Source organism: Cajanus cajan, chromosome 4 (genome assembly GCF_000230855.2).
Source record: "Cajanus cajan strain Asha chromosome 4, NIPB_CcT2T_4, whole genome shotgun sequence".
Taxonomy (NCBI): Eukaryota; Viridiplantae; Streptophyta; class Magnoliopsida; order Fabales; family Fabaceae; genus Cajanus; species Cajanus cajan.
Genome location: NC_138520.1, coordinates 16150655 through 16172822, shown reverse-complemented (window position 1 = coordinate 16172822; position 22168 = coordinate 16150655). Strand labels below are relative to the sequence as shown.

The 22168-nt window shown below is 34.8% G+C and overlaps 1 protein-coding gene across 1 annotated transcript; it reads right to left on the bottom strand.

Annotated features, from left to right (window-relative positions):
• Positions 1-13397: 13397 nt before the first annotated feature.
• On the bottom strand, positions 13398-18339 carry LOC145957031 (uncharacterized). Its single transcript, XM_083073264.1, has 2 exons — positions 15419-18339; positions 13398-15346 (listed from the first exon to the last, which is right to left on the bottom strand). Exons 1-2 carry the CDS (start codon positions 15857-15859, stop codon positions 15080-15082), a joined length of 708 nt encoding a protein of 235 aa, XP_082929390.1. The 5' UTR covers positions 15860-18339; the 3' UTR covers positions 13398-15079.
• Between the last annotated feature and the right edge of the window lie 3829 nt (positions 18340-22168).

The window sequence follows — 22168 nt, the reverse complement described above, 5'->3', positions numbered from 1 at the left end:
CCTTGTGAATTCTAGCATAATAGCGGGGCATTCCATCATCATCATCGTAAGCAGCCTAGACCTGGGAATAATATTAAAAAAATTATAAAAAATTACCTGCGATTTTTTCCTAGGAAATTTACTTGCGAATTTGAAATTTTGCAGAAAATTTACCTACAAAATTTTAATTTTGCAGAAAATTTACTTGGAAAATTTTGATTTTGCAAGAAATTTACTTGCAAATTTTAAATTTCGTGAAAAATTTCTTGCAAAAATTTTTTGGATTTTAAAATTTGTAGAATATTTTTTGCAAATTTTCTAAGAATTCTTTTTCCACAAGAAAGTTTGCTCCCATTTTTTTTTGCAAGAAAGTTTTCTATAGATTTTTTTTATAGCAAAAATCATAAGAATTGTTTTTGCAAATTTTGAAATTGGCAAGAAACAATTATCCACGAAGGTATTAGCTGCGAAAATAAATTTGTAGAAAAATTCGCAAAAAGCTTATTTCCTACAAATTTTAATGAAAAATTCCTAGGAAAATCCATAGGTAATAGAAAAAATTCTAGTAGTGATCACAACCATTGTACTGACATTTATAGTACCATTCATAAAACTCTTACACTTATTATATGTTAAATCATTTTTTGCAAACATTATACACCTTTCAAATCCCAACCACCACAACACAATACACAAAATTTTTAAGCTCTTATCACTTTGATCCCAAATTCAATATGCGGCTCAAATTCATACACCATTTCCCCTCTACATCAACCAACCGAATCTGCTAATCATGGAGAATAAGAAGTTGGCGTTGCTACGAACATCCACATCCTGAACTAGAGAGTTGTTATAATATATCAGTGTGTGTGTGTGTAATATTCAATCAATCTAATTATTGTATTTAATGATATTACTAAATAGATCGAGTATACAAAATTGCATACAATAATATAACTGTTTGATAGCTCATCATATCACTTTATTTTAATGTATAAAATGATATTCAAATAAATCTAAATATCTATAATTAGATAACATATATAAAAGTGTCCAAATCATTTGAATTTTGATATGCATAGTCGTGAGTGTAATATCATCAAATATATTAATTAGTTAAATTCACATTCCATAATATTGAATTTGTCATTTCATTAATTTGACACATGGTATCAACGGATCATGTCCTACATGTGTGTTTGTAGACACACATATACATACATACATACATACATGCATACACATATGTGTATGTATATGTATATATATATATATATGTGTGTGTGTGTGTGTGTGTGTGTGTGTGCGTGTGTATGTATATACATATATGTGTGTATGTATGTACATACACACATGGGTGTGTATATGTATACATATGCATGATGTAACTTGAAGAACTGAATAACACAAACTTCATATAGTTTTATATTCTCTCCATTAAAATTTTATACAAGTAAGTTTCAAAATGTTAATATTATTGTCAAAATCACAACTATAAACCATTTTTTTTTAAATCTTGCCTCTAAAAGTAGCACCATCACCATATCAACATGTTGGAATTAAACAAAACAATCAATCATCAAGTAAAATCTTGAGAAAAGTAACTATATTTCAAATAGTTTTTTTTAATAAAACATTTGGGGAGAAAAAGGAATAGAAACCATTGCAAAAAGCTAGTATTAGAAATATGAGATGAGGTGGTTTGAGAAGAAATATTGTAAAATCCAAACATAATCTTGAATCCCTAAAGAAATTATAAGTTTTAATGATAACAAACAAAATCTTTCAAGAAAACCTTTTCGAATGAAACAAACATCACATTTTGTTTGTAAGGCAAAGTACACCAGACGAAGTACTCAATCTGAATTAATGCTACATTTATTTCTTGTTATGAATTCAAATTATCTTTTAGTGCATTAAATACTCTATTTCTTAATAGATCGAACAAGAAAATTTTCTCATTAATTGGTAATATTGGATAGTCAAATCCCTATGTTAGAAAGAAATAGAAAGATCCCAGAAATCATGGAAAAGCATACATGAGCTCTGAACACGCCATACTACTCTAATTCAACCACTATTTTTTTGTCTCACCTAAATGAAATGATAATAAGTAGCTGCCAAGATCATATAAGAAATGGACATTTTCAAGCAAAGAATTAAATGCTTATAGCAACAACTAATTTACTCCCTCTCGCTAGTCTCAAAGAGAATAACAGACAAAGCAACTCAAGAAGAAAATTGAAATGTTCAACTCAAAGTTGTTGTAATGATCATCTTCTTCGAAGCTACTGTAAAAGGATTAGTCTTCAAACTGTTGAGATTCGTGGAGTGGTAAATCAGCTCAAACTTGGAGAATGAAGGTTTTGATGATAACAAAGTATGGATTATGAGAATCAAAGCTGACCAAGGACATCAACAAGTCAAAAACAAAGTCAAGAAGAAAATATGGCTATTATGCTATGTAATAGGAGTAGCTCATAACTTGTATTGTTTTTGTTGAGCTTATTTTGCATGTGTGTGCTTTGTGCATGGGTTAATCTTTATGTAATCTTTATCCACCAAAATAATCGATTATATTGTTCTTGGTTGGTTTCCAGAAAACCTGAAGAACAAAATAATCGATTATTCTTTAAAATAATCGATTATCTACGTCTGAAACTTTTATAAATAGTTTTGAACTTTGAGAAACTTCAGACAAGAGTTAGAACTGATAATCAATTTGTGAAAAACGTTTTGTGGAGTCTTTGTGACATCTTGGAGAGTTTTTTTTGTGAAATCCAAGAGTGAAAACGTTTGTGAAAAGCTTGTGAGAAGATAATCATCATCATATTCTTAAAAGGGGAAGATAAAGATTTGTTCAAGAATTCCAGGTGAATTCGTTCCTTTATTCTTTGTGAATCTTTGTAAAAAATCTTGAGAAGGGTTTCTCAAGTGGTAAGGTTTCTTGTAGTGGGTTCTACAAGGGGTGCTTTCTTGGGGTCAAGAAAGTGGTTATCTTTTGTGTTGAAGTATATGCATGTGTGTGTGCTTGTAAACCTTCTTGCTTAAGATAGTGGAACAAATCTTAATCAGGTGTTGATTAAGGACTGGATGTAGGTCACATGTGGAGTGGCTGAACCAGTATAAAAGACTTGTGCAATCTTGTTCTACCTTATCTTTTACATTGTGTAATTTCTCGGTTGAACTTTAAAGAAGATAAAACTTGATTAACATGTGTATGTGAAAATTGTTGGTTTAAATCTGAATTAGAGCATTATTATTGAACCTCATTATGTTGTAATCAAGTGAGCATATTGCATTCATATTTTCATAACAAGTCTTTAGAAAAGCTTCATTTGAAAATTCAGTCTTAGAAAAGTTTAAAAGTGAAATAAAGATCCTACATACTCTGATAATTTTTAAAGGGTCATAGAATCCAATTCACCCCCCCTCTTGGATTGTGCCATTCTTTTCTATCAATTGGTATCAGAGCAAGGTTCTTGAGAGTTATTCAAGATTTCAAAAATGGCCAACAACAACCTACCCTATGGTGAGGGTGTGTCTATTCATAGACCTCCTGTTTTCAATGGTGAAAACTATGTCTATTAGAAAATTAGGATGAGAATTTTCATAGAAGCTATTGATATTGTTGTATGGGATGCTATAGAAAATGGACCCTATGTCCCTATGAAAAAAAATGATGATGGTGAGCTTAAGGAAAAACATTGGAGTGAATGGAGTGATGAGGAAAGGAAAAGAGCCCAACATGATAAGAGAGCTAAAAACATCATAACATCTGCATTGTCTATTGATGAATTTTTTAGAATTTCACAATGCATATCTGCTAAAGAAATGTGGGATACTTTGCAAGTCACTCATGAAGGAACAAGTGATGTAAAGAGATCAAGAAAGCATACTCTCATAAGAGAATATGAGTTGTTTAGAATGCAAAATGGTGAATCTATTTCTGATTTTCAAAAGAGATTTACACACTTGATAAATCACCTTGTTGACCTTGGCAGGAAATTTGAGAAGGAAGAGCTGAATTTAAAAGTGCTGCAATGCTTGGACAGATCGTGGCAAGCAAAGGTGACAGCCGTTGAAGAATCAAAGGATTTGACCTCCTTGACATTAGCTACTCTCTTTGGGAAGCTGAGAGAGCATGAGCAAAAGCTGCACATATTTGATGAACATGAGCAGCAAGATAAGAAAGGCAAAGGAGTGTCATTGAAAGCCTTGAAATCTACCAAAGGTAAAGAGGTGTATGAAGAAACAAGCTCCGATGATTCCGAAACCGAGAACTTCAATCTGCTGGTGAAGAAGTTCAGAAAGTTCATGAGAAGAAAGAAGAATTCCCCCTTGTAGACCCCTAAAATTGTCCGGGTCGGAAATAAAGCTCAAAGACTCTCGAAGACTGAAGGAAAGTCAGCCGGAAGGACTCCTGGAAGACCCTAGGATGATTCTTTATAGGTCTAGAAGTCTTAGAGTAGCTTAGAATAAGGGTGTGCGAGGATTGGAGCTCAATACACCCTCCCAGAGGTTCAGTACGGCCGTACTGAGCCATTTCAACTGCAATACGGCCGTAGTGAACTCAATACGGCCGTACTGAAGTTTTTGAACTTCAGTACGGCCGTACCAAATTCAATACGGCCGTACTGTAGTTCAAAAAACTTCAGTACGGGCCGTAGTGAAATCAATACGGCCGTACTGAAGTTTTTGAACTTCAGTACGGCCGTACCAAATTCAATACGCCGTACTGTAGTTCAAAAACCCAGTACGGGCCGTATTGACCTCCCAGGCCGTATTGCGCCTCAATCCTATAAATAGGACGTCATTGGCACGTCCCCCCACACTTTTTCCAGACTTCTGGACCCTCGTGCTGAGTATTCTTGGGTTTTTGAGCTATTCTCTGCCCTAGAAGTCTCTCCGAGAGCCAATCCGACGAAGTTCTTGAGTCATGAGCCATTAGCTTGAGACTCGAACAAGTCGAAGGGAAATCTCTTTGATTTCCATAGTAAACATTATTTTTAGGGAAAGGAGCGAGCGGACGTGTAGTGGGAAGGAGCGCCAAAAAGCCTCCTAAACTTCGTTTTGAATATATAAAAGCACGCTTCGAAGGTTTATTCCCAAAATCCTTTCTTTTACCGCTTTCTGATTGTTGCATTACACGTTTAAAGTTTTCATCATGTAAATATTTTACTTATAATCGTTTCTAATAAATAGGGGTAATTTAGTAACTTTACACTATTATTTATGAAATAATCCGTCATAGGGAACCCGAAAGGGGCGTTGTGGGGTGCTAACACCTTCCTCACACGTAACCGACTCCCTTACCCAACTCTGGTTGTAATGGCCGAAGTTGATTTGCGAAAATCAATTGCCTTATATCTTTTTCCAATGTTTTGAGTAAAACATTGGTGGCGACTCCAAGAACCCCTTCTTTTTACGAAAACCACTAATCCATGGAGGGTCCCGTTTGGGATTTACATGGATTGGTGAGAGTCATTTAATAAATATTGTTAGTTCGATGAGGTCTCAGTTTGAGAATAAGTCGCTCTAACAATCCATCTATCTTTCAAAACTTAAAAAGAGTCCGACCATCGTCGCGAATGCCAATGTCCGTTTCGGAGGTGGCGACACCCATACAAATTAAATAAAAAGACAAACAAGAAAGAGGAAGCAAGCACATCCTCCTTCAATTGCTTTGAATGTGGAAAACCGGGACACATGAAAGCTGAGTGTCCAAATCTCTTGAAGAAGCAACAAGAGGAGAAGAAATTTAAGAAAAATGGAAAAGGGAAGAGAACCTACATTGCTTGGGAAGATAATGACTCAAGCAGATCAAATGATGAATCCGAATGTGAGGAGAACAACTTGTGCTTGATGGCTGGAACTGACCAAGACACAATTGTAAGTGACTCTGACCTGGAATAAAATTCGGATTATGATCAGCTCCAAGAAGCTTTTATACAAATCCATGAAGAAGCTGTCAAATTAGGAGCCTTAAATTCAAAGATGAAAAACAAGCTGAAATGGTATGAAAATGCCTTAATTAAAGTTGAACAAGAGCTTAAGGATTTAAAGCATGAGCATGAAAATCTTCAAACTATGTTTAACTTTAATGAAGCTCGTTGTGAAAACTCCACTTCCACAAAAGATGGTTGTGAACATTGCAAAGCTTTTGAAAAAAAAAATGATGATTTGAGATCAACTCTTGCAAAGTTCACAAATGGAAATTCAAACTTAAACATTCTTTTGGGAAAACAAAGAAATACTTTTGATAGGAGTGGACTTGGTTTTAACCAAAGTATGAGCATACCATTTAAGTCAAAGAAAGTAGCTTTTGTGAAAAACCAAAATTTTACAAAAACTAAAAGAAACTTTTCTAGACAAACAACTTGTTATTATTGTTGTAAAAGAGGTCATACAATTAGGAACTTCTATTCTAGAAAATATGGAGTTCCAAATGGAGAGATGGTTTGGGTTGAAAAGAGTCGAAAGCTGAGAACTAACCAACAAGGACCCTTCACATGGGTACCTAAATTTTTCCTCTGAATTTGTGTTGTAGGAATGCTTGAGGGCCAAAAATCTACTTTGGTATCTTGATAGTGGCTGCTCAAGGCATATGACTGGGGATCCTTCAAAATTCTCAAGTCTGAAATTGAAGAATGAAGGGTATGTTACCTATGGTGACAACAAAAAAGGGAAAATTCTTGGACATGGCAATGTTGGTAATCCCTCCTCTCAAACATTGATTGAAAATGTATTGCTCGTTGATGGTTTGAAACATAATTTGTTGAGTATTAGTCAACTAAGTGATAAAGGCTTTAAAATTGAATTTGATGATACATGTTGCTTGATTTGTGATAAAAAAGACAAAAGAAATCAGATTCATAGGAAAAAGAATTGACAATATATACATGCTGGACTTAGAACACTCAATAGCAATTTCAAGTACTAAGTGTCTAATAACTCAAGAAGAAAATATATGGCTTTGGCATAGGAGAGCTGCACATATTCATATGGATCATTTGAATAAGCTGTGTAGGAAAGAATTAGTGGTTGGTCTACCTAAACTCAAGTTTGGAAAGGACAAACTATGTGATGTTTGTCAAAAGGGCAAGCAAGTGAAGGCTAGCTTTAAAAGCAAAAATTAGATTTCCACAACTAGACCTTTGCAATTAATTCAAATGGATTTGTTTGGTCCTTCAAGAACCATGAGCCTAGGCGAAAACTACTATGGTTTAGTGATTGTTGATGACTACTCAAGATATACATGGGTTATGTTTCTTGCAAACAAAAATGATGCTTTTAATGTCTTTAGAAAATTTGCAAAACTTGTTCAAAATGAGAAGTGTTCAAACATCACCTCTATAAGAAGTGATCATAGAGGTGAGTTTCAAAAACATAATGTTTAAAAAATTCTGTGAGGAACATGGTATAAACCATAATTTCTCAGCACCTAAGACACCTCAAAAAAATGGGGTTGTTGAGAGGAAAAATAGGTCCTTAGAAGAACTTGCTAGAACAATGTTGAATGAAACAAACTTGCCAAAATATTTTTGGGCTGATGCTATTCACACTGCTTGGCATGTGTTAAACAAAGTTCTAATTCGGCCTATATTAAAGAAAACACCCTATGAAATTTACAAAGGAAAGAAGCCTAACATTTCATATTTTAGAGTGTTTGGGTGTAAGTGCTATGTGTTGAACAATGGGAAAGAACAACTTGGAAAGTTTGATGCAAAGGATGATGAGGCAATCTTTCTAGGATACTCTACAAATAGTAAGGCTTATAGAATCTATAATAAGAGAACTCTAGTTGTAGAAGAATTTTTCCATGTCGTATTTGATGAGTCAAATAAGCAAGAGACTAGGCAAACTGAAATTGAAGATTTAACTGAGTTGCTTGATCAATCCCGAGAATGAACCAAGTGAAGTGCCTAAGGAGAGTGAATCACATGAGAAAGCAAAGGAAACATGTGAACAATTGCCCAAGGAATGGAGAACTTCTAGAGACTTATCAATGGACAACATAATTGGAAATATTGGTAAGGGTGTTTCAACTAGGAGTGCTACTAAAAATATTTGTAACACCATGGCTTTTGTGTCACAAGTTGAACCTAAAAACATTGATGAAGCACTTAAAGATGAGCATTGGTTAATGGCCATGCAAGAGGAACTAAATCAGTTTGAAAGAAATGAAGTGTGGGATTTAGTACCATTACCAAAAGATTATCCAATCATTGGAACCAAGTGGGTTTTCAGAAATAAGCTTGATGAATCTGGGATAATACTAAGAAATAAGGCAAGACTAGTGGCTAAGGGGTATAATCAAGAAGAGGGAATTGACTATGATGAGACTTTTGCCCCTGTAGCAAGGATAGAGGCCATTAGATTACTTCTTGCTTATTCCTCTATAAAGAATTTCAAGCTTTATCAAATGGATGTGAAAAGTGCTTTCCTCAATGGTTTGATACAAGAGGAAGTGTATGTTGAACAACCACCAGGCTTTGTGGACTTTAAGAATCCTAATCATGTGTACAAGCTCAAAAAGGCACTCTATGGCTTGAAGCAAGCTCCTAGATCATGGTATGACAGGTTGAGCAAATTTTTGATTAAGAATGACTATGAAAGAGGAAAGGTGGATAATACATTGTTTGTCAAGAAATTTAAAAATGATACAATGTATGTACAAATATATGTGGATGATATTGTGTTTGGATCCACAAATACCTCTCTTTGTAAAGAATTTGCTAAAACCATGCAAGGAGAATTTGAAATGTCAATGATGGGAGAGCTTACATTCTTTTTAGGATTGCAAATTAAAAAAATGCATGATGGAATATTCATAAGTCAAAGCAAGTATTGCAATGAACTTCTGAAAACGTTTGGTATGGAAGGGTGTAAGGAGGCTGCCACACCTATATCAAACAATTGCAATCTTGACTTAGATGAGAAAGGAATTGCTTTTGATAGTTCAAAGTATAGAGGCATTATTGGATCACTCTTGTACTTGACAGCAAGTAGGCCTGATATAATGTTTGTTGTGTGCCTATGTGCAAGATTCCAAGCTAATCCTAAAGAATCTCATATGAAGAGTGTGAATAGAATCCTTAAGTATTTGAAAGGTACAACTAATGTGGGGTTGTGGTATCCAAAGGGAGTCTCACTAAGTCTGATAGGCTACTCAGATTCAAACTATGTTGGGTGTAGACTAGATAGAAAGAGCACAAGTGGAACTTGTCACTTACTAGGTAGTGCACTCGTTTCATGGCATAGCAAAAAGCAAGCTTGTGTTGCTTTAAGTACAGCTGAGGCTGAGTATATAGCTGCTGGAAGTTGTTGTGCTCAAATTCTTTGGATGAAACAACAATTAAGAGATTATGGAGTTGAGTTGAATAAAATTCCTTTGAGGTGTGACAATACTAGTGCAATAAATTTGACCAAGAATCCAATTTTGCACTCTAGGACAAAACATATTGAGATAAGACACCACTTTTTGAGAGACCATGTGCAAAGGAATGATTGTGTTGTAGAGTTTGTAGAAACTAGCAAACAACTAGCTGGTATTTTTACAAAACCTCTACCAAGGGAAAGATTCAACCATTTGAGAATTGAATTGGGAATAATCAATGAATCATGTTTTAATTGATTATGCTTTGAGAGTGATAGTTAGAGATGTTTAGAAGAGAAGATTTAAAAGTGACAAATAAGACTTGGTGAAGTTTGAGAAGTTAAAATTTCTGAGAAGCAAAACTTCTCTGGAATAATCGATTATCTTAAGATATAATCGATTATCTTAAGTAAACCCATGGAAATAATCGATTATTTGGGTAATAATCGATTATCTGGAACATGAAGAATTCCAAGAACCTCTGAAATAATCGATTATTTGGGTAATAATCGATTATCTGGTAAGAAGGAACTCAAGAGTCACTGTAATAATCGATTATCTTGGGTAATAATCGATTATCTAGGAGTTGGAATCTGAGAAGTCATTGGAATAATCGATTATTCTGTAAATAATCGATTATCTGGACTGTGTTAGGAAAAAATACCCTCTATAATAATTGATTATCTTGAAAATAATCGATTATCTATATCAGATTGTGTTTTTAAGGGGTTTTTGCTGATGCAAATAATCAATTATTTGCATAAATATCGATTATCTGGGCGGTTTTTTTTAAATCCTGAAGTATTCTTAAACAGTTATCTCCGCGCCAACTTTTAAAACTACCCATTACTCTTATACCCAGAATGTGCTAGGGCATAACACACTTCTCTCAACTTCTCTCATTCTCTCATTTTCTCTCAACCCACAAAACCCTAACTCTCTCAAACCCTTTCAAATCTCTCATCTTCTTCATTTTCGTCAAGACCCATCCATGGCTTCTTCATCCAAAAGACCAAAGAAGCTTGAAGTGAGGGGGAGCAAGCGTCTTCTACCCTCTGGGCAGCTGATAACTAAGTGGTTTGCTGATGAGAAAGCTCAAGAGTACTATTTTGAGTGGTACGCTGGACGGAGAATCATTCCTCCGAAGACCCTTAAACTTGAATGGTTTAAGAATAAGGGTTTCAATTTTCCAACCCTTTTGGAGCACCAAGGATTGAAGAAATTTTTGGAGATGGATGGACCTTATTATCCTGAGTTGATAAGGTTATTCCTCTGTTTTGCCACAAGCAACGAAGGCATTATGCAATCGGTGGTAAAAGGGAAAATGATTCGGTTGGACGGACCGACATTTGCGGCTGATGCAGGGCTGAGCGACACTGGACAGGAGAAACCCCAACCGTTCAACTTTGGGGATTTTGAAGAGCTAACAACATTCCGGGATTGTCAAAGGAACCCGGTGAACACAAATTATGAGAAATTCTTGGCGGGACGTATGAAAAAGAACTCTCGTTTAATTTCTTTTATTATTGCTTGGATGTTGAAACCCAGGTTGCACAATCATGCACAAATGTCAAGGGATGACATTTTGTTGATGCATGTTATCAAGAAGAAAATCAAGATCGATTGGGTATCGGTCGTGAACGATTGTATGTGGAAGGCTAAAAGGAAGGAAGACGGCCCAATAACTTATGCTCTTTTGTTATCCAAGATTTTTGAAATTTCTGGTATAGATTTATCTGGAGAAAGAAAAATAATTTTGCATGCTTCAAACAAGATAGAAAAGTCTTCATTGCATCACATGGGGATGCTTAAGCAAGAAGACAAGTGGGTGTTTAAAGGCAATGTACCCCCAAATCTGGAGCAGGCAACCGATGAAGACGGTGTTCCGTCACACGATGAAGATCAGCCACCACAGGTGGAAACTGAACCGAGCAGGGAGCCTGAAGCGGAGCTGAAGCCGTTTTCACCCTTTGAGCAAATAATGATCAACAAGATGGATGCAGTGATGGAAATGTCGAGAAGACATGAGTCTTTGTTTTCTGGTATGCTTGACAGATTTGATGATCTGGACCATGAAGTGAGGCTGATCAAGGCTCAACTTGGGATACCGGAGGATGAGGATTGATCTTTGTTGTGTTTCTATTTTAATTAGGAGTTTAAATTCTGGTTTGGAACAATTAATTTCAATTTGGTTGTAAGGTTTTTAATTTCTGAACAATTTTAATGTTTTGTTGTTGAACAATTTAAATTCTGATGAATTTGAAGTTTGGTTTACTGATGTGTTGACTTGATAGTGATTCCAAAGTCTAATTTGGAATGCTAGTGCTAAAATGCTCTGTTTTTGTGAGCATATTTTGGTTTTAATTTTGTTGATTGATATGCTCTGGTTTTGTCTATTTTGGCTTGACTTGGTCTGATTTGTGACTCATTGGTGCACAAATGACTTGAATTTGATGAATTTGGATTGCTTAACTTTTTATATTGTGATGCTCTGTACATGGCTTATAATTTTCAATCTTGGCTTACTTTGTTTTTGATAATGCCAAAGGGGGAGAAATGGTATGGTAGTATGGTAGTGTGTGTATAGTTGTTTTTTTTGCAGGTATTGTGCTTGTGTGTGTATTGTGCAGGTTGGAATGAATTGAAAGCACAATAGCATTGGATTGATATAATATGAATCATGGGTTGTCATCATCAAAAAGGGGGAGATTGTTGAGTTTAGGAGAGCTTGAAGCCTAAAGAAGTTTTGATGATCACAACACAAGTGTACAACAACAACTTACAACTTGGTAGCACAAAAACAAAGTCAAAGAAAAGTCAAGAACATGCTATGTAATGGAGCAATGTAATAGATAACCACTTTCTTAATTTTTATAGCATTACATCTAGAAGAGACAAAACTAGCTCTGTAACTCTTTTCAAATTTATTTGTAAGGATTGAGTTTGGAGAGACTTGTTAAAAGATTACTTAGTATTTGAGCCTGAAAAGGCTTGGTTGAAAAGAATACTTTGTGTTAAGCTTGGAGAGACTTGTTGAAAGAATACTTAGGTAATTGCTTGAAGAGACAAGTCAAAGACTACTTAGGTTTAAGCCAGAAGTAATTTGTTGAAATAATACTCGTATCTTGAAAAAGATAGTGGAACTCAACTTGGTTGGATTGAGAACTAGATGTAGTCTCTGTGTTTGAAATGAACCAATATAAAATATCTGTGCTCTTTCATCTGTTACTTTTCACTACTTCGTCTATCAAAATTTTTACTACTTAACTTATTTCAAAAGTCCAAGTTTTTTATATACATTATTCAACTCCCGTTCTAATGTGTATCTTTTTCTCCAACAAATACAAGTCACAGTAACATATTGTGGCCATACATCATAAAGTTCAAACTAGAGTAAAGGGCGCCTTAGAAAACCATTTTGTAATTGATTGATAAAATATACGGTACAAATGCTCTATTTATAAAGCTTATTGTATGTAACAATCTTCTAACAAACTAAATGATATTTCTAACTAACTAATTATTCGTAACACCCTATGCAAGGTGATAAGTGGTATCACCACAATCACCTTGAATTACAAATAACAAAGATGGACTGAAAATGGTCTATTAAAACATTACGTTGATAAAGAAAAAAAATAAAAATGGCTCGAAATGAATGAAGCCTACACCACTTAAAAAGCCTAGCACAAGGAAGTGTAGCACTACAATTAGCATCCTTGAAATCACACATTAAGAAGCTCAAGTTAATGTCGAAAAATCAGAAATTATAAGTTTAAAGATGAGGAAGAATGTTCTATACATATTATATCAATTCCCTATCAATGAGATTCCTCATAAAACAAGTTTCATTGAAGGATGATGGTGAAGCATGACCAAGAGTCACACGATGTAGTGGCTACACGTTGCACAAGTGAAAGAGGAAATTGTGGTGATAGTGAAGTGCAATGATTTGAATTCCATTTCAAATTTAGAGGAGGACAAATTAAATCAAAATAGTCCAGTATAGATTGAAAGTATTTATACTTGGAACCGGAAAGCAAGGAAATGAATAAACAAAAGGAGAATATGACTTTGCAAATGAGGATTGAAATCAGTGACGATTATGGCTTGTACGAGTTTTTGTTGAACTTGAAGGTGGAGTTAGTAAAAGCCTCAAGTCACTAAAATATCTTGTTATAGTCCATCACCACTTGGATTGAAGATGGTGATGTTCACGATCGAGGTCGAAGTTGAAGTAACTATTTTTGTCGATGTTCTGAAAATTGTGATAGAGACGTTGAAAGGAAAAAGTTGATGAGTCAAGTTTCTCAAAAGCAAAGCATAAAATAATGGTTCACTAGTACACAAAAGGTCTTTTACGTCGGGTATTTCGAGCCTTTTACGTCGGAAAAGGTTCTGACGTTAATACGGGAGACGTAAATTTACGTCGCCTCTGAAAGACGAAGTAAATTTACGTCGGGGATTCTCTCAGACCGACGTAAAAAGGGGCAAAAAACATGCCACAATTTTACGTCGGACATGGCGTTGTCCGACGTAAATTGTGGGAGTTTTTTTTTTAAACATTTATAAATTTTTGATATACCCAACACCTGCATATAAATATAGTACAGAATATCAAATCTAAACCAGGCAGTCCAGAATAGAAATTTAAAATTGAATGACAAAAAGAAAATAATATATAAATCTTAAAAAACATAAATTATGACAATGTAAATCCTATTATCCTAAAAAAGCTATAAAACATATGTTTGTCAATGCTATCTAACTAACTAAACTAACTAACTATCAAACTATAAACATAATATCTAACTAACTAAACTTAGAAAAAAAGTTGCCCATTGTTCTCTTATCTTGAGCAACTCATCTTCGGGCAATGGTGATGGATCTTGAAAGACCTGAAACATTAATTTAAGTGTCATTAATATGCAATGTTAATTATCCTAAAGGTAAATATAGTTAAATAAATTTTGATATGAATTACCTGCGCCCAAGAATCAATAATACCCGCAGAAACTATGGCTCTCATCCAATACATGATGTAATAGCCACATTCAAACGAGTCTTGTTGCTTATTACACTAAAATGAGAAACAAATAACTATTATTTCCAAAGTCAATAAATTTAAATATTATTGACTGTATGAATTAATTTGCTAACCTTAGGGTATATGAAATGCAATGACTTTGATGATCTGGCTCTTCCACTTAAAATATTAACTCCAGACACGATTCTAATTAATTGAAATAAAAACAAATGTTAGCCAATATATATAATTACAGTTTTAAAACATAATGAAAAAATTTAGTTACCCTTGTAATTGGCATTTAATTTCGTGGCTTGGTTTTCGATGTAGTGAACAAAACTACACCACGGTGTATTCCTTAGGAATGATTACCATTAACTTCCAATGGGACCTACATTGTATGACAAACAAATTAGTTATAAAATTACCATGATTAAAAAACCAATTAAAAAACTAACCCGTCAATGTATGGAGCCATGTATATATCTCTTCTTGAGTCACTCATCCATGTTTGCATATATTGCTGGATCTGTACCTGAGTGTTTCCTGATTTTTGGATTGATTGAGGCTCAATAAATCCATATACTTCTGCTTGTGCTTGCTCCACACTCAATTTGTCCATGTACCTAACACAAATAATTATTATAAGTTAAATGTAATTATTGTAAATTTAGACTCATAAAAGAAAATATGACTTACATGGCCCACAGCTGTATGATAGATATATTTAACATGGAGTTTCCCCCAACAATCTCTAATGCATCAGGCAGAGATATGTATAGTGGAACATCAGAGCTATCAACTCCAAAAACTCTAATGTCCCACTGCAATTGAATTGGCTTCTTCTTTAATCGTGGTAATATGATTAGAAGCTTAGATATGGGATCACCCTCAGCTTCTGCGATATTAGCATCATCAACATGAGGTTCTCTCATGACCTCCTTACCACGATTGATAAAATCCTAAAGAAATAATCAAAATTAGTTAAACAATAATAGAATTATAAGAATATAAAAGAGCAATAATATAATTACCTTTGCCCGTGCTGAAAGCGGCATGACCAAACGTTTTGGCCAAGCTAAGAATGTGTCGGTTGCCTGCCCCACTAGTTGAACCTCTGTATTGGGCAAAGGCACTAGAGCAGCAGCATCTTGAACTTGGTCAACCACAACCCGTGTCCAGTCTGGCTGTAGAGGGACACCATGGATGGTTGAGCCACCCTCAAATACTCGGCCAATAGCCACTAATCGTGGGGGGTCATCCTCAACATATAACTCACACTGGTTTGGTACATCAGTGTGAGTCTGATCCGGTGAGGGATTTGGAGCAGCACAACTCCCTTTAGTGCTGACTCGAACACCATCATGAGCAACTGCAGTCTGTTGCTGAGAACGAGTCAAAAGTTCAAACTTCTGTTCAAACTCTTTTTGAATATTCTTCAATCTCTCTTCAAACTGACTCTCCAATCTCTGCATAACCTCTTGACTGCAAGAGTCAACAGTGCTCCTCGATGATCGGGCACCAAAGAAATCTCGGTGGCTCCAAGAACCACCAACACCACGCACACGGCCTCCGTGCTATGGCCTTCCTATGGCCGTTGTGAGGATATCATTCCGACCATCGGAAACAAATGAGCCCTGGGTGCTCTGCTCAACTAAACCCTCCTACAACATATTAACAATAAGTATACCCTAAACTACACTTATGAATTAAATGAGTTGAAATGAAGAGTCTTAGTTTGTATATTTTTACTTACTATTTTATCCGCAACGACCCTTGCAGACTCAGAAGTCATTTGCCCATCTGATTTTGTCCGGGCTGCTATCCACATCTCATGGCGGGGAGGTGACTCCACACGGTCAGCAGACTCAACCCTTGCTGCCTCTGCCCTAGCCTTCTTCATTTCCTTTTTTTTTCTTTCATATCCCCCTCTTGACAATAGATGGGGTGCATCATTCTTGGTTTGTCGTTCTTGGGCAGCTATTCTTTTAGCCTGCAATAATACAAAAAAGAAAATGAGATTAATTAAAATATACCTTAAGTATTTGTGTCAATGTAAGAGTTATCAATAACTAACCTACCACGAAGGGTCCAATCGAGTGGCACGAAATTGCATCCACTCCTCATCAGTGATCTGGTACTTTAGACAGGGAGTCTTATTTTGTCGCTCTCCAAATACATACTCCCGTGTCAAGAAAGTCTTGAAGTCTCTCCACCTGGTGGCCAGGGCAGATAACATCTTCCTCCTCATGATCTCAGTGTTGGGAATGTCAAAATTTTGCTATGAAAATAACAACAATTAATAAATAATGTATTTAAATTATATAATATTCAAGAGATGTGAAAGTATATACCTGAATATCCTGCCACATGAGGTTCTTGTCAACCTCCTGAACGTCATCCCATGATGGAATGATAATAGAAACATGTCGTCGAGCTAGGACTCCCAAATAGCTCTTAAACTTGGCAGCATTTGGGCCTGATGCCTTGCCAGAACGAGGATCCACCTCAACCGGTGTCCTCTCCTTGGCAATGCGCCCAGCTGTCAACCCAGACAATCGGGTGACAGATCTACCTTCCCTCATTCCACTGCCAGACCCAGAATCCTCCATAATCCTGAAAAAATTAAAGTCTCATTACTAAAACAATGAATTAATTGAATAGACAAATAATGCATCTGGAATGACCCGTACTGAAACCAGAACGGCCCGTTCCAGATCAACAATTTACAACACAAAAGATTTTAGCAGAACGGGCCATTCTGCAACCAGAACGGCCTGTACTGCTTGCAGAACGGCCCGTTCTGTACCCGTTCCAGATGAACAAACAGAAGAAAGTAAACCAAAAATTTGCGTAGACAAGAAACTAACCTCAAACGTGTAATGTGTAGACACTTAGAGAGTTATAAACGTCCAATGTACACACAAACTCACTGGGAGACTTAGAGAATGAGAGAAAAGGGATTATTAGTTTCCGTAAACAGGGAGCGCGGGAATGAAAAATGAAACTTGCATGAATATAGGGCCATATTCACGTTGGGTATGTTGGGTGCGACGTAAATCTACGTCGGACCAGGGGGGTCCGACGTAAATTTACGTCGGATAGTGAGAGATCCGACGTTAATGAGCTAATTTACGTCGGACCCCCCTTTGTCCGACGTAAATTAGTTCCCGTTATTTACCATTCTGCCACCGCGTTTTTATAACGTCAGTGGTTCGTTGTTCCGACGTGATTTAGGTGACGTAAAAGCGTCTTTTTGCACTAGTGGTTGAATCTTATGCATGAAATATGAGATCAATTATGGTAGAGAAACTGATTTGTTTAAGGATGCAAACCTTCGTTATTGTCGATTCTATTACTGCAAACACATTTGTTATACAAATGTCACAAACTGATTCCTCCATTGTTGTTTAATTTTTTGCTTGAGTAGATCTTCAATGATCACAACTTTGTCTTCCATTTCTTTCTAATCTTCTTCCACATAAGGACCATTGTTCTCTCCATGAGAGCACTTTGATACTATCATAAATGAGATGAGGTGGTTTAAGAAAAAGTACAAGTAACACCAACATATTGTAAACATACATCATAAAGCTCAAAATAGGGTAGTGGAGTGTCATAAAAAAATCATTTTATAATTGATTGATAAAGGATACAATAGAAGTGTGTGTAACTATTCTATTTATTGATCTTATTATATGTAATAACTAACAAACTATTAACAAATTGATGATATTAAAAAAAAACTAATTATTCTTAACAGCTAGGTCTTTAAGGACAACACATGAGTAGATATTTTGTATAGTGCATTCATTCTATTAAATTTAACTACAACTACATTTTTGTGATGTGCAAAAGCCCAAACAAGTACTAAAACCACTAGAAAAGAGGGGGGAAAAAAAAGGCTTTCTTACTTGATTCTAAACAAACTAGCAATGCCCATTTTGGCTTCTCGACCCTTTTAAAACATGAATTATTGCTTTAAGTAGGGGTGCAACATGACTCAACCTAATTTAATTCGACTCAAGGTTGATTTTGAAAATTTTGAATTTTAAATTTAGACTTAATAAAATTTGAAAATAGATTCGAATTATGTCTCATGTTATCCCAACTTCATTTGATGTCTTGAATTTTCTTAAAAAGTACTATTTTTTTAATAATTATGTTTTAATAATATTTTGTATTAACATTATATTATATTCATGCATATATTGTTAGTTTAAAATATATTATATTATAAATTTTAATTTTAATTTTATATTTATTTTATTTTATGATTTAACTATATATAATGTTAATAATAATATTAACAATCAGAAAGTCAAATTAACCAATCTTTATTTTTTTTACTTTACACAAAGTCAAAATTAATAAATAATATCAAAATCAATATATTTGTTTTGCGCGAGAGTTTCTTCAATTTCTTATTTATTGGTCACTAATATCATAATTAATACCTTTTTAAATTTTTCAACCCAATTGACAACTTAGACTCACATTGACATTATTATATTGTACCTGAAGTCCTAATTTTCATAGGCGTAGAGATTATAGAGAGAGTGAGACATAATTAAAAATTAAAACTCAATTCTTATATGTATTTGGTACTCAATAGATTGACGTGACTGTTTTGTGTAATTGTGCATTAAGTTTTTCTTTTAAGAATTTGACACGTGGGATAACAATGAGATTAGAAAGAAAGAAAGAAAGAAATTTTTGAATTTTCTTTGAGAAAAATAAATGAAAATAGTTTACCACACTCTCCTCTAATTACGTTTAGCATTATGTCAAAATTACATATTGCAGTACATTTATTTTTTTTTAAATTACGAACATAAATTTTTGTTGAAAAGTGAAAGCATCACTTATTAATTGACTAACTACAGATTTTTATATACTTAAATTATATAAATTTTTTTTTTTGATATTTGTACAAACTAAAGTTTTTTTGTATTCTTCTAAAAATGTGTCCTAAGAGGTTACTATCTAAACCATACTCAGAAAAACTATATATGCCTCGGAACATAAAGACTCAAATAGCATGTACGTACATAATTAAAAAATATTAAAATAATAATTAATAACTTTATTATTATCAACAACAACAATTAATTATTTATCTTTAATGAGAAACTAAATACATTAATTGAATTGGACCATATAAAGTGACTACTCAGGGTAAGAAACGTCCTCCTCAATAACAATTCCATTGTTCAAAGTATCAAACATTAAATAATTTTAAAATGTCACTAGCTTCTATATTCAGTATTTTAGGGAATGGTCCCCAATGAAGTATTTCCCAACCTACCCGAGTTAAAATCCACGAACATAATGCATGTTTACACATTGTTTACACATTGTTTAAAGTTTATTCATAATCATTTAAGAGTGAGAATGTAAAATAAATTAGAAAAACAACTCAATTTAGTGTTCAGCCTCCAATGAAATAAAAACAATTAGAAAAGGACCAAAGTACGTGGATAAAAAAAATAGTTAGAGAGAGTTCGGTAAGTGAAAAACTATATTATATATACTTGGATAAATTTGTACTTACACAATCCTCTGCATGTTATTTTAACCAAATTTTTTTTCCTCAATGATTGATCATATTGTATTTTTATATTTCACATAGCTTATGTGGGTATATTTAAAGGCAATATATTGGGGTAGATTTGGAGCATATGCTTACATGTTTATTTTATTAGTAAATTAAAATGAACGAATTGTTGGATTCTTAGTAGCGGTATTTATAGAAGGAATTGACATATATAATTTTAAAATTTACTTTCTATTTGACTCAAAACTTTGATAATGTTATTTAATTGGACTCGAATAAGATTAATTTGAGTCAATTTATTACATTATAATATAACAATGTTAATATTATCCATAATTAAGCATAAAATTAAAGAAGTAAAAGTTAAAATGAATATTGTTTTTTGTTTCTTTAAGATTTTCTACTGATTCTCCTCCTTATAATAATTTTCTTTGCATTTGGTCATTGCCTTGAGATTGTAAGCGTTAAATGTTGACGTAACTAACTTCCATTGTTTGAGGACGAGTATAATATATATTTTTTTTCATGTAAACAAATAAGGGTACGGACTAAAATGAAATAAAAAAAAATTATGGGAATAAAATAAGAAGACAAATTTTATAAGTGAAAAATAAAAATTCTCTATTGTAAGGACTAAAAAGTTGTTTAACTCTTAATTAGTCCTTCAAACATTACAAGTTTTGTTGGCTATATACATGTCTAACAAAGGATGAACAAATTAGCTTTCGTTGGTCAAAAAAAGTTCAAGGGTATGAATAAAATCCTAAGCATTTAGGTGCAGTTGAGAATGTTTTATCTAAGATAAATTGCTCAAGATTTGTAAAAGGAAGATTAAGACCCATGTCGGTAAATAAGCATCATACACTGTACGAGGGGAAGAGGGGGAGGTTAGAGCAAAAGGCTGCGAAGGAGATAAACGTAGATACACTGTACGAGGTGCCAGTAATTACGTACACAATGCCTGGAAATTTCCCGAAGGCCGTCCAGGAGGGGAGCATCAAAGGATGTGGAGTAACCCAACAACCAAGCAACGAAGTCGATTACACAGGTGTAAACAAACAAGCTGCAAAAACCCACCAACTACCTAAGGCCACATACTGCAAGAGGCAAAACAAAATCAACAAAGTGGTGGGGGAAGGGAGTACAAGTACATATTCTCTAGTAGACGTTAATGTACAGAACTACAGTGATACGAACTGGCTAAGGAGAGTTGATTTGGAGACACAAACTTTGTGGGACATTGGGGTGAAATTAGGTGTGACCCACAAGGGAAATGAGGAAGAAATCTTGCAGAGGATGAAGAACATGGAAGAGAGGGATCAACAGGGTAATCTGCGACAACAGACAAGCGAAGGGGCTCATACGAAGTATCAATGAAAGTCATCTCATACAACGTTAGGGGCCTAGGGAGGCGAGTAAAGTGGAGGTACATAAGGAAGGTGATCACTGATGAGCAGGCACAATTTATTTGTCTACAAGAGACAAAAATGGAGATAATAAGCAAATTAATGATACAAACTATATGGGGCGACTCGGAGGTTGAGTATGTCGAAGTTCCAGCAGTGCAAGCTGCGGGTGGTATGGTGTGTGCATGGAGTAAGGAATGCTTCATATTAGAAAGAGTGTTTAGAGGGGTGCGATATCTTGGGGTACAGGGTGTATGGAAGGAGGGGGATATAAGCATTGTGATTGTTAATGTATACTCACCCTGTGACTTAACAGAGAAAAGAAATATGTGGAATGAAATCAAGGGAATCAGATCAGTGAGCAATATTAGCAGGTGGCTCGTGGCTGGGGACTTTAATGAAGTAAGAAGAGATATAGAGAGGCAAGGAATAAGGGGTGTAAGCAGAAGGAGTCAAAGTATTGAGTTCAATGAGTTTATAGCAGATATGGATCTGGAAGAAGTCAGGACAGTAGGACGGTCCTTTACCTGGTACAAGTCAAACGGCACAGCGAGAAGTAAGCTTGATCGGTTCTTAGTTTCACCGGAATGGGTGACACAATGGCCGGGGTCTACACAATACATCCTAGGAAGGAATGTGTCGGACCACTGCCCTATTATTCTTAAAGATGTAGCTCAAGATTGGGGACCTAGACCTTTTCGCACAGTTGATTGTTGGCTTCAAGATGAAGGCTTCCAAGAGTTGGTTCAAAAAGTATGGGAAACAAATATGGTGGGAGGTTGGGCTGCTTTCAGACTAAAAGAAAAATTGAAATTCTTGAA

Excerpts from the sequence above, each read along its gene's own strand:
- LOC145957031 (XM_083073264.1), bottom strand. The coding sequence starts at position 15,859 with ATGCAGAGATTGGAGAGTCAGTTTGAAGAGAGATTGAAGAATATTCAA. Across the intron at positions 15,347-15,418 it reads CGCTTTCAGCACGGGCAAAG|GATTTTATCAATCGTGGTAA; the intron begins GTAATTATATTA and ends TTATTTCTTTAG.